This window comes from Oryctolagus cuniculus, chromosome 6, assembly GCF_964237555.1.
Source record: "Oryctolagus cuniculus chromosome 6, mOryCun1.1, whole genome shotgun sequence".
NCBI lineage: Eukaryota > Metazoa > Chordata > Mammalia > Lagomorpha > Leporidae > Oryctolagus > Oryctolagus cuniculus.
Window position 1 is genome coordinate 33,260,678 of NC_091437.1, and position 13,428 is coordinate 33,274,105.

General features: G+C 42.2%; 1 protein-coding gene and 1 pseudogene across 1 annotated transcript in view; one reads left to right on the top strand and one right to left on the bottom strand.

Annotated features, from left to right (window-relative positions):
- The window catches only part of PRELID2 (PRELI domain containing 2), a 93,936-nt gene that overhangs the window by 34,672 nt on the left and 45,836 nt on the right, over window positions 1-13,428 (bottom strand). The window contains exon 5 of the mRNA XM_051843459.2: window positions 7,586-7,691. Within this exon, the coding sequence (XP_051699419.1) occupies window positions 7,586-7,691 (106 nt within the window). The remainder of the gene's footprint in view (window positions 1-7,585; window positions 7,692-13,428) is intronic.
- Window positions 1,952-7,564, top strand: LOC108176544 (thymocyte nuclear protein 1 pseudogene; annotated as a pseudogene).

Sequence of the window (13,428 nt, forward strand, 5' to 3'; positions counted from 1 at the left end):
AATGCCCATTTGGCCCACATATATAGTATCTCCACTCTTTTTTTTTCTGTTCCAAAGAATTACTTTTATTATTAAAATGGACATTGGTAAGGCCAAATAACACATACTCTAAGGAAGCAGCATGTTCAGATCATTTCAGCTACATCATGTCTAGGCCAGACCTTCTTCAAAACAGTGTTCAGACAGTCTGACTTGCCACCTTGAGTCAGTGACAAATATTTCACAAATATTCTTGAATTCAATCTCTCTCTGCTTCTGCCTTCTGATCAACACAGTAAGAATAATGATGGAAGGGCTTGCGCTGTGGCGCAGCGGATTTACACCCTGGCCTGAAGCACCGGCATCCCATATGGGCGCCAGTTCGAGACCTGGCTACTCCACTTACAATCTAGCTCTCTTCTATGGCCTGGGAAAGCAGTAGAAGATGGCCCAAGTGCTTGGGCCCCTGCACCCACGTGGGAGACCCAGAAGAAGCTCCTGGCTCCTGGCTTTGGATCAGCACAGCTCCAGCCACTGCAGCAAATTGGGGAGTGAACCATCGGATGGAAGACCTCTCTCTCTACCTCTCCTCTCTCTGTGTAACTCTGACTTTCAAATAAATAAATAAATCTTAAAAAAAAAAGAAGAAGAATGATGGCACTAATAAAGGGGCCTTGCCAGGAGGGTGGCTGAAATAACAAATTATTTTATCACACGTTGAAAGAGTATTTCACAGACTTTTTAAAAAAAGACTCTATACCATTGCAAAATGAGATCTCTGCCTTGTCATAGCATTCATAAGCACTGAGACCAACTAGGCTAAAAAAAGATCACTTGCATGACAACACTGTTATCACCCACACTACCTCCCAAGCCTTCCCAGAGAAGTAAAATGTGAATTTGTAGGCAACCATGTAGGAATTCACCAAAACGTTCTTTTGGTTTGGAAGTGTTGTGGATTTTTTGGTTGGTTGGTTGTCGGGCGGAGAGAATTGGTAGCAAAGGCCCCCAAAAGATAGCTAAGTACAATGTACAATTTAGCAGACGGGCAACATCAAAAAGAGGAAAAAACTGTTCTTCAGAGTGAAAAATACATTTTTATATATAAATCAAAGACACAATACACTATAAAAAGAGCTTATCAGTGGAGCCAGCAAAGTGGCGTAGTAGTTTAAGCCTCCACCTACGGCACCGGCATCCCATATGCTACCAGTTCAAGTCCTGACTGCTCTACATCCAATCCAGCTCCCTGCTAATGGTCTGGGAAAGCAGTGGCAGATGGCCCAAGCACTTGGCCCCTGCACTCACATGGAAGACCAGGAAGAAGCTCCTGGCTCCTGGCTTCAGATCGGTCTAGCTCCAGCTGTTGTGGCCACTTCGGGAGTGAACCAGCAAATGGAGGAATCTCTCTCTCTCTCTCTCTCTCTCTCTCTCTCTAACTCTGCTTCTCAAATAATTAAATAAGACTTTATTTTTTTAAAAAAAAAAAAGAGCTTATCAGTATGCCCGTGGTATTAAAATTTCATAGTGAAATAACCACAATTGGGGAAGGAATGCCTTACAAGACATTATGGAAAAAATGTTGAGCAACACAGATCTCAGGGAAGCCTTCCCAGAACAGGAGAGCAGCTGCAAGCCAAGTCTACCCCAGAACTGCTGGTGATCTCTGTTTCCTTCTCTTGGGATCCCAAAGTCTGAGGTCTGACTTGGCTCTCACCTGGGTTCCTTCTAGCTCTGCCTCATAGTTCTTAGCCACTAGGCTGCAGAAATTTCTATGAATCCTTTCCTGTGTTCCAGACGCCTACCAATCTCTGCTCTCTCAGATCTTTCTCTCTGTGTGTGTTTCTTTGATCTGTTTTTTGAATGTATGTGCTTACCTAAAGGCATGTTAAATAAAATATGTGTTTGGCACCCTGCATGCTACTTGCCTGGGCACGTTTTTGACACTTGATTCCAACTTCTGTTGTTCACCATGGGCCAATCCTGTCCACCAGAACACAAACTCAAGGCTGACAAACAGTTTATGGAGAATCAAGCGGCAGGTAAATGCCTCTCAGATTCAGGAACACACTCTTCGGCATGCTGGCTAGTGCTCACTGGCTGAGAGTGAGGCACACAGCTATTACTCTCTGTACAGACTAGTACACAGGAACAGTACAATCCACTGCTGCCCTCCACCTCAAAAGCATGACATGGGGGAATCAAGCCTCCACATCAGTTTTGCTGGGGACAAACTACATTCCAACCACAGCAGCACGGGATTATGACTCTTCTTAAGTCTTACAACAAAGAGAACTTGTTTTGTGTTTTTTATCTATGTTCTCATTTTCTGACAGCTTTGAAACAGCTTTCATTGCTATCTGCAGGGATGCATTAAAATCTCCACTCTGTAGATGGTGAAACTTAGAGGAACAAAGCGACTCTGCTAGGGCACAGAGGAAGGCAGAGGGACTCGGCTTCTCCTTCTCAGCTTCCAAAGACACATCTGCTGACTCGACTTCCAAAGGAAGTCCTCATTCTGCCCACAAGCCTCCATTCCAGGAGGAACACTGGGTCCGAGAGGCACGTAAAAGGTCAGCCTGTTTCGGATGGCCCTCACACTGCACGTGGGAGTGGCAGAGGGAAAGCAAAAATGCAGCTGAACAGGCCCCGCAGAGCACAGAGACCCGAGCCAGGGTCTTCATTTCTAGCACCAGCTTTTCATTCCCAAACAAGGAGACGAGATACAAAATTCCTGAGCACTTGCTTTTGCTTCCATGGAAGCCGGGGGGGGGGGGGGGGGGGGAGATAGATAGATAGATAGATAGATCAGATCCCAGCTTCAGCACTACTAAACAGCCTTAGGGATAAAGTCCTAAAGCAAAAATAAAGTCATCTACAGGGGCTGGTGCTGAGCCTCTGCCTGTGGTGCTGGCATCCCATATGAGTACCCGTTCAAGTCCCAGATGCTCCTCTTCCGATCTAGCTCCCTGCTTATGGCCTGGGAAAGCAAGAGAAAATGGCCCAACTCCTTGGGCCCCTGCACCCATGTGGGAGACCAGGAAGAAGCTCTTGGCTCCTGGCTTCAGATCAGCTCAGCCCCAGCCATTGTGGCCATTTGGGAAATGAACCAGCAGATGGAAGATCTCCCTCTCTCTCTCTCTCTCTCTGTTTTTCCCTCTCTCTCCCTCTCTCTCTCTGTAACTCTACCTCTCAATAAAATAAAATAAAAAGTCACCTACAACACTCACAATGACTTTCCCAGGAGCCCTTTATGTAGGCTCAGGTGATAATGAAAACATTATCATGTGATAAAAGGCACAAGACACTTAGGCATATGTGTCTCCTAAAATTGAAAAGCTAATTAAATTTAGTCTCTTCAAAGGCAAAAGTAAATTTAGAAAAGACAAAAGCTAGCTGGAGGGGCCGGCCCTGTGGTGTAGCGAGTAAAGCCTCCGCCTGCAGTGTTGGCATCCTATATGGTGGCGGGTTTGAGTCCCGGCTTCTCCTCTTCCGATACAGCTCTCTGCTATGGCCTGGGAAAGCAGTGGAAGATGCACCAAGGCCATGGGCCCCTGCACCCACTTGGGGGACGGGTAAAAGCTCCTGGCTCCTGGCTTCAGATCAGCACAGCTCTAGTCATTGTGGCCATCTGAGTGAACCAGCAGATGGAAGACCTCTCTCTCTCTCTTTCTGCCTCTGCTTCTCTGTAACTCTGCCTTTCAAATAAATAAATAAACCTTTAAAAAAAAAAAAGGTTAGCAAGAAAAATGTATTCTTCTCTTTTTTTTTTAAGATTCATTTTAGGGGCCAGCGCCGTTGCACAGCAGGTTAAGATCCTGGCCTGAAGCGCCAGCATCCCATATGGGCACTGGTTCAAGACCCAGCTGCTCCACTTCTGATCCAGCTCTCTGCTGAAGGCCTGGGAAAGCAGAGGGGGTTGGTCCAGGTGCTTGGGCCCTTGTATCCACATGGGAGACCTGGAAGAAGCTCCTGGCTCCTGGCTTCAGATTGGCGCAGCTCTGGCCGTAACGGGCAACTGGGGAGTGAACCATCGGATGGAAGTCCTCTCTCTCTCTTTCTCTCTCTCTCTGCCTCCCCTCTCTCTAACTCTGACTTTCAAATAAATAAAATATATCTTTGAAAAAAAGATTGATTTATTTTTATTTGAAAGGCAGTGTTGAGAGAAAGAGAGAGAGAGATCATCCATCTGCTGTTTCACTCTCCAAATGGCTGCAATGGCTGAGGGTTGGCCAGGCCAAAGCCAGGAGCCAGGAGCCAGGAGCCAGGAGCCAGGAGCTACATCTTGGTCTTCCACATGGATGTAGAGGCCCAGACACTTGGGCCATCCTCCTCTGCTTTCTCAGGCACATTAGCAGAGAGCTGGATTGGAAGGAGAACAACTAGTACTTGAATCACTGCCCACATGGGATGTTGGCAATGCAGACAGCAAATTTACCCACTGTGCCACAACTCCCGCCCCAGAAAAAATACACTCTTATTTCTGAGCATAATAAATGAGAATAAAGAGGAATCAATTGGGTTTACCAGTTCAACATGTCAAAGACACTTGATTATTTTCAGATAATATTCACCCAAAACTTATTATGGACTTCATTATGCTTTCTATTCATTTCCATATAAATGTATGGACTATCACCTAAGAGACTATAGGTTGGGGGGAAAACAGGACCAAGATGAATAAAAAACCCATCTGCCCTGAGGAACATCAGACTCTACTGAGAGATCGCACCATGTGCCCCTTGCACAACCGCTTTTCTCTGAGAAGGGCTCCCCAACCCTGGTCCACCTGGTCCTAGTGGAGGCGGAGTCACTCTTGTACAACCTGACTTCCAATCTTCCAATCATGCAAACTAGAGAGGGCCAACATGAGTCCTTACCAAAAAATGTAGCAAGAAAAGAAATAAGCAGGCTTTCTCTTAGCCAGACTTCAGCTGGCAGGGAGGCCACATTCCACTACACAGCCTGAAGAGCAGAAAAAACAGAGTGCAAAGAAAGAGAGGAAAACAGATGTGTGGTTCACAGAAAAGCTCTGAACCAGGAATATCACCTGGGCTCCTAGCAGCTTTCAGTTCCCAGGGCAGAATGTACGCTAACAATGAGCTAGCCTCAAATGGTTTTTGTTGCCTACAACCAAAAAAATCCTAATAAATACAAAGGGAGTAAGACCACAACACAAATACACAACAGTAGCTGTGATGCTCATGGTGCTAAGTGGCAAGAATTCACTTCATTCATCTAGGACTGCTCAGTAAAGTGGCAAGAGGTAAGTCTTGTTCACAAAAGGTAGGGATTAAGTCCAGGCACTACTACCCTTTACTAATTCTCTACCTTGAGTAAATATAGCAACACTTAGCACAATGTCTAATGCAACATTGTTACTCAAAATATATTCGCAAGAAGGAAGACAGACAAGAGGTTATCTACATATTGGGTGTACTTATCTAAGTCACTTCTCATTAATAAAATGGGACTAAAAATGTTCTCTTCATGTATCTCACAGAATCAGAATGATCAGAATGTATACAACCACCGTATGATCAGAAGTCATTTATAGGTTCAGATCAATCAGTAGATCAAATAACAAGGCACTTGAATTAACTGAACAAGGATTAACCAACTACAGGTAACTTGTTTATACATAGGCCAGAAAGTAAAAATTGCTTCTACAAATGGGAGTCTGCAACAAATTTTGATGTTAGAGAACAGTAACTTTGAAACCCAATTCCCCTAAATGTTAACTCCCCCCCCCAAAAAAAAAAAGAATTTCATTCTTCACATTAATAGACTCATATCCCACAAAATTCTATCCAATTATTATTACATATTTCATAACACAGGATTTAACAAGTACACAAGAAGTCAACACAATCAGGGACATACAAAGAAATCATTTTTCTCATCAATCCCATTATTTTTAGAGTGTAACTTTATAGAACATGGGGGTTTTACAATTGCACAAACTGTAACTTATTCCTAAAGTTGTACTTATAAAATCTGTATTCCTTAAAAATAAATTAATCAATTAATTAATCTTAAAAGAACTGTAATTTAGCAGAAGCATTTGAAATAACATCTGAGTGAGTTAAGGTGACAACAGACCTTCTGGAATTTCAACCATAGCCTTCAAGATCAGGTTTAAACAGGCTGCACCAGTTCTAACATGCGCCATGAACCATCTCAATTGGGTTAAAACACAACATCAATCTTGACAGACATCTATTATCATCTTTTCATTACATAGTTGTCACCATACTATATATTAAGAGGTTTCAGAAATCTCATTGAAAATGAAATCAAAAGATAACACAACTCATTGCCTCCACCTTGCTCTGCTTAGGATTACAGGGGCAATAGTGTTGCTTCTTGTGTCTCTCAGTTGACTCCAGAATCCTCTGTACTTCAACGCTCTACAGGCAGACCATGCCGAGGCCAGAGGAAAAGGCTACCTGGGGCTGTTAGCACAGATAATAGACCATCTGGAAAACTACTAAAACTAAGACCTCAGGTCAGGTCAGGTCAGGTCAGGCATCAGTTAAAATGGAGACCTCCAGCTCTCAGAAGACTCCAGCTTCTAAAAACTCTAAGAAGCCACTGGCTGATGAAGTCAGAGCCACAGAGCCCACTAGACAAAAGTGTGGATGGGAAGGTTGCGAAGTTTGGTGCTGAGGATCTCAAAGTACAACTCAAGCAGACAGCCTGCTGGAGTGGTGTCCCCAGCTACCAGTCTTGTTACTGCCTTACAGTCAAGAAGTTGGAAGAAAAAACCTTCTTCTACTCTAGTAACTGCAAAGATCCACGCAAGACATGAAGATCATGGAGGAGGCTTACCCAGACCACGCACACTTTGAAAAAAATAGTCTCCATTTTGAACCATGCAACAAAGAGGACAACTCCAAACAGTCCTTGATGGATGCAGTTTGTTCAAATGATGAAGCATTTCATTACACTGGCTGAGCTCAAAATCTATCACCAAGCCCACAGAAGCACTGGGGCCCTTTAAAAAATATGGCTCTTTTCATTTGCCAGAGACTTTCAACTTAGCCCCTAACACAAGAAGAGTTTGCTCTCATTTAGAGCCTGAAAGAAAAGAAATCAAGTTCGCTAAGACATCATTGCTGGGATGGGCAAGACATTACTCCAGAGAAGTCAGGCTTTTATAGAAGGCGTGAGAAGATTTCCTTGTTATTTTCACCTGTGGCTGTGCTTATGGGTAGGTTTTGTGTACTATTTTCAATAAAACATTGATATTGAAAAAAAAGAATATAAATTTCCTATAAATTTTTTGAAGCTCCTTAATATGCTGGAAATGTAATTATTCATTCTAATTATTTCTCTTAATTATACTGTAAATATTATCCACAATACCATATATTCTTCATTGGCATATTTCTAATTTAATAATCCACAATTGGGACTTTAGTTATACTTTGATTTGGATTTGTATAATAATTATCAAAGGCAATTATTTTTGCATATTTTATGCAATGTAGTTTATTAACTACATTTTACTTGTTACGTCTATTCATTAGCCTTATTCAATATCCTACTAGGATCCCTAAGATTTCTTAAAATCAATGTTTGAACAAAGAAGAAAGAAGCTTACCTTCTGGGCTCCCTGTCGTAAGAATGTGCTGGCAAAAGTTTCTAAAATGCAGTTGAGAAATCCAGCCCCTGTGATTGAAATCTTGCCTCTTTGAATGAACTCCGTCCTACAAAAAAAAAAATCTTTGATATTATTCTGCATTTGAATCTGTGAACTATAGACATTTCCAGTAGCATAATTACCACTTATCAATACAAAATAATACACAGACTTTTCTGTAACACAAAAGGATTTTATTAAAATTAGATGTACAGTTTATTCAAATTAGGAAATGCTCATTTCCTACTGCAAAATGCCTTTTTAAAAATTGATTATGAATGTTCCAACATGGGAAGCAGTCCACACAGCAGACTCATAAAATGACAATTGCTTTAAGTAACACTCTGACCTCAGAATCAGCCTGTAAGGCTTCCTGGTCTGGTTGAAAAGCCTGTAAGATCATTTCAGGCATGGAAAGACAAGACACTGTGGCAAAAAAAATATTCTACATGCAGCATCTTTGTGAGATCCCAACAGAAAGAAGTGGCCATCAAAGAAGGATGTACTTTTCTCTAAAAGGAGAGAACTTCCAATTTGCTAATGGCTATGTCTAAATACTGACAGAGTTGGTGGTTTCAAAAGGCTTCCCTTTGTGTGGTCACTGACGTTATACATAAGAATGTTGTTAAATGAACAACAGAAGTCACTGTGCACTAATTCCCCATGCAGCACCTCTGTCTTCAATGAGTTGTATTATGAGAGTTAAATGCGATACTTATTCTCAAATAATTTGTGTGTGTTATGCAAATTGTTCTTCTGTGTACAAAGTTAATTGAAAATGAATCTTAATGGACAATGGGACTGGGAAGGGGAAGGGGGGGTGGTGGGAGTGTGGGTGGGAGGGTGGTGTGGTGGGAAGAACAACTCTATTCCTAAAGTTGTACATGTGAAATTTGTATTCTTTAAAAATTTAATTAATTAATTAAAAAAATTGATTCGGGGGCCAGCATTGTGGTGTAACGGGTAAAGCCACTGCCTGCAGTGCCAGCATCCCATATGGGTGCTGGTTCAAGTCCCGGTTGCTCCACTTCCTATCCAGCTCTCTGCTATGGCCTGGGAAAGCAGGAGAAGATGGCCCAAGTCCTTGGGCCCCTGCACCTGCATGGGTGACCAGGAAGAAGCCCCTGAATCCTGGGTTCGGATTGGAGCAGCTCTGGCCAATGCAGCTAATGGGGAATGAACTAGTAGATAGAAGACCTCCCTCTCTCTCTCTCTCTCTCTCTCTCTCTCTCTCTCTCTCTCTCTGCTTCTCCTCTGCGTAACTCTGACTTTCAAATAAGTAAATAAATCTTTTAAAAAAAATTGATTCTGAGACAATTACCACCTATATGAGGTGAGTAAATTATTCAGATCCTCTGTAACTCAGTTTCCTCACAGGTAAAATGGAAATAATCATAGTATTTTCCTTTAGCAACTATGGTGAAAACTGACTGACTTAACACACACAACAGGAACACGAAGAACTAGTGATAAATAGCAAACATTATTAGATGTTAGCCACTATTACCAAAGAGAGACAGACAGAGACGGAGAATGGGAAGCCTGAAATGACTTAATCAATCCTTGACTGTGGAGAGACAGAAGAGAAAAAGAGATGTGTCACCATGTCTACAAATTCTGTCCCAGTTCTTCCAATATTAAATTAACTCCACTTCATCCAATGGGAACTTGCTTACATTTGAGAGTGACATAAGATGGTTGAATAGGAATCTAGAAGTCCTCATTCCCCTAAGGAGACACAAACTTAACAACAATATAGGAACCAAATGTCTTTGTGAACTCCAACACCAGTTAAGAGGTGGCAGCTTCCCAGGTGAATGCGAAGCCAAGAAAAAACACATAAGCAAGTTTGTTGTGATCAATCATGATAATCCCTTCCCAGCCAAGACAGCACAGAGCACAGTCAGGAAAAAGTTCCCATTGCCCACCATTTCCTTGGAAGAGTAACAGCTAACTGTGCACCCAACATTCTGGCTTTACGAGGGGCTGCCAAGGGAGTGATTCAACATGCTGAAGGAGATGGCAGAATACTTTAGATGCAACAAGCATGTTGACTTGTCACAGCACTACAGAGCAAGCACTACCACAAACAGAAATCAGACACACAAGCTAAGAGAAGATACAGGCCCAAAGAAAACAAGAGAGGCCCCATAATCTGTAGGTGGGCTGACTGGTGAGATTCTGGAATTGTTTTTTCATGTGCTAGTTGTCTTGTTTTAAAATGGGGGTGGCTGGCACAGTGGCGTGTAAGGTTAAGCCTCTGCCAGCAGCACCTGCATCCCATATGGACAGCGGTTCAAGTCCCAGCTGCTCCACTTCTAATCCAGCTCCCTGCTAATGCACCTAGGAAAGCAGCAGAAGATGGCCTAAGTGCTTGGGCTCCTACATACACATGGGAGACCCAGAAGAACCTCCTAGCTCTTGAATTCACCCTGGCCCAGCGAGCCGTTGCAGCCATTTGGGTAGTGAACCAGCAGATGGAAGACCTCGATCTCTGTCTCTCCTTCTCTCTCTGTAACTCTGCCTTTCAAATAAATAAAATATATCTTTTAAAAAATAAAACAGGAATAACAACAAAGAAATAATGCTTTTTAAAAAAGAACCAAACAGAAATTTAACAGTAAAGAATACAACTGAAATGAAAAAAACTCACTGGAGGGGTTCAACAACTTGACTTGATCAAGCAGAATAAAGAATCAGCAAACTTGAAGATAAGTCACCTGAAATCAGAGTCAGAGAAGCAAAAGAAAAAAGAATGAAGAAAAGTAAAGAGAGACTTTGGTGAGGGGACACCATGGACTATGTCAATTTACAGGTCATGGGAGTCTTAGAAGGGGAAGAGAATGAGAAAGGGGCAGAGAGCCTATCTGAAGAAATAATGACAGAAAATGTCCCCAAATCGAGGGAGGAAATAGGCATACAAATTTAAGATGCTCAACATACTCTTTAACTAAGATAAACCCAAGAAGACACACCCCAAAACACCTTATAATAAAGTTGTCAAAAGCCACAAAGAAAATCTTGACAGCAGCAAAGAGAAAAGCAACTTTTCATATGCAAGGGAGCTTCCATAGGATTTTCAGTGGATTTATCAGCAGAAATTTTGCAGGCCAGAAGAGAATAGGATGATAGATTCAAAATGCTGAAGGGTTGGCACTGTGGCGCAGCGGGTTAATGCCCTGGTCTGAAGTGCTGGCATTCCATACAAAGCCGGTTCAAGACCTAGCTGCTCCACTTCCGATCCAGCTCTCTGCTATGGCCTGGGAAAGCAGAGGAAGATGGTCCAAGTCCTTGGGACCCTGCATCCACAATGGGAGACCCAGAAGAGGCTCCTGGCTCCTGGCTTTGGACCGGCACAGTTCCAGCATTGTGGCCAATTGGAGAGTGAACCATCGGATGGAAAACCTCTCTCTCTCTGCCTCTCTTCTCTCTGTGTAAATCTATCAAGTAAAATAAATAAATCTTAAAAAAAATAAAAATAAAAAATAAAACAAAATGCTGAAAGAAAATAAACTACAAACCCAGAACAGAATATATGGCAAATTTATCCTTCAGAAATCCATCAGGAAGCAGATGTGGATTACATCTAACTTTGCCTCACTCATTCATGTATCCAACACACTGACTGCAGGGCTACTGCATGATAAGCATCAGAGGGAGTGGGAGAGGCCCACAGTGAGGGAGAAGGTCTCTGTTCCCCAGATTCTCAATGATTAGTGGAAAGGACAAATAGACAAGTGAGAAACTGTCAACAGAGGCAACGCATTCCATCAGAGAAATACTGAATGTCAAGGGCTGCAAATTATCTTAACATGCCCAGTACATGGCAGGGGCCTTGATAAAGTCTTCCCATGTGTTAGGAGACAAACTCAAAGGATAAGGGGAAACAAGATGGCAGGCATCTCTGGTTCAGTCTTCACTTAATCCTAAAAGTAACAGGCCCTGTCTTCTGATGGCACCCAGCCACAGGCACAGATGAACACTTATATGTGCACCAATGACTAAAAGGCCACTTTTGATACTTCTATAAACTCTCCTAGCCCCCATTTTCTGCACAATGCTTACACTAAATTCACTCTATAAGCCTTTGCTAAGTGAGTAAGTCAAAAAATTCCTACGCAATCAGAAAATATTTAACAAAGTGAATAGCTTTTGTTCCCTTACAAAAGAGGTTGAAAGAAGTAACCTTGGCCAGCGTTTGTTTACAGTGACTTCAGCTGTTTTCTGTGATGCCAGCATCCCATATGAGCACCTGTTAGAATCCCAGTTGCTCCACTTCTGATCCAGCTCCCTGCTAATGAGTCTGGGAAAGCAGCAGAGGATGGCAGAAGTGCTTGGACCCCTGCACCCATGTGGGAGACCAGGATGCAGTCCCAGGCTCCTGGCTTCAGCCTGGCCCAGCCCAGGCCACTGTAGCCATTTGGGAAGTAAATCAGTGTATATAAGATTCATTCTCTCTCTCTCTCTCTCTCTTCCTCCCTCCTTCCCTCCCTCTCTGTGATTCTACCTTTTAAATAAATAAAATAAATCTTAAAAAAGTAGTATTGTTGCCCCACTCCACCATGTACGGACACAGTATTCATCCCTTCAGCCGTGTAAGAGCACAGCTCTCTGTAAAACAAAGCCAGCCCTTCCTGACAACAAACCTACTGAGTCCTTAATGCTGGACTTTCCAGCTTCGAGAACCGTGAGCAACAAATTTCTGTGTGTGTGTATGTGTGTGCACATATATATATACACATATATTCAATTATTCAGCCACTAAAAAAGAATGAAATCCTGACATCTACAACAAAAACGATGTAATGAAAAGCCATTATGTTAAGTGAGATAAGTGAAACGCACAAAGACAAATAAAGTAGGTTCTCCCTCATATATACAAGCTTCTAAAAGTCAATCTGAGCATATGATGGTGATTACTAGAGGCTGGAAAGGGTAGGGGAAGGGGGCTTAGAGGGAGGTTGGATAAGGAGTACAAAACACAGACAGAAGTAATATATTCTAGTGTTCAACAACTCAGGAGACTCTAATTCACCATAATATATCATACACTGTATGAAGAACTGAAAGAGAGGAGCTGATAGTTTCAAAACACAAAGAAAATGTAGAAATGCTAACTGCCTGATTTGATAAGTCTATACTGTATATGTTTTAAAATATTTCACATTACCCCATAAAAAATGTATAAGGATTCCATCTCACTCAAAAAAATTTTAATATAAACATAAAGAAATATTCATAAAACACATTTCTCTGCCTTCATCCACCTACATGGAAATGAGATGGAAGCTGTCTCTTAAATGTATATTTGCATGTGTGTATATCCATTTACACATGACCACATGCACTGACACACAGATATCCTGAGAAAACACTGATTTTAGTCAACATGACTTCTGTAACCTCTTCCTTAGACCGTCCTCTGACAGCAACAGCCCTCCAATCAGATCATGCACACAATCAAAAGAGCTTTCAGAACTCTCCCTCCCCTTCCTCCTCCGTCTTCCACACCTAACACAGAGTTATCCCATCCAATCTGACATACACACCTTCAGTCTATGCAGCTGCCATCTCTCAGATTTAAGCCCATTTAAAATGATTTGCTCATGTAAAACTTTATGCTAGTGACACTAATCTTTGCTGTCTTTATTCTGGATTAGTCAAAGTAGAATTTTACACGGATTTTCATGTTAAAAAATGCGAAGTTGAGCAGTCTTACACTCTTGGGAGAGATGCATTCGTCAGAACTGAAGGCAAGTACAGGTGAGGGATTAATAAAAGTCTCTCTGACATCATATTCTAAC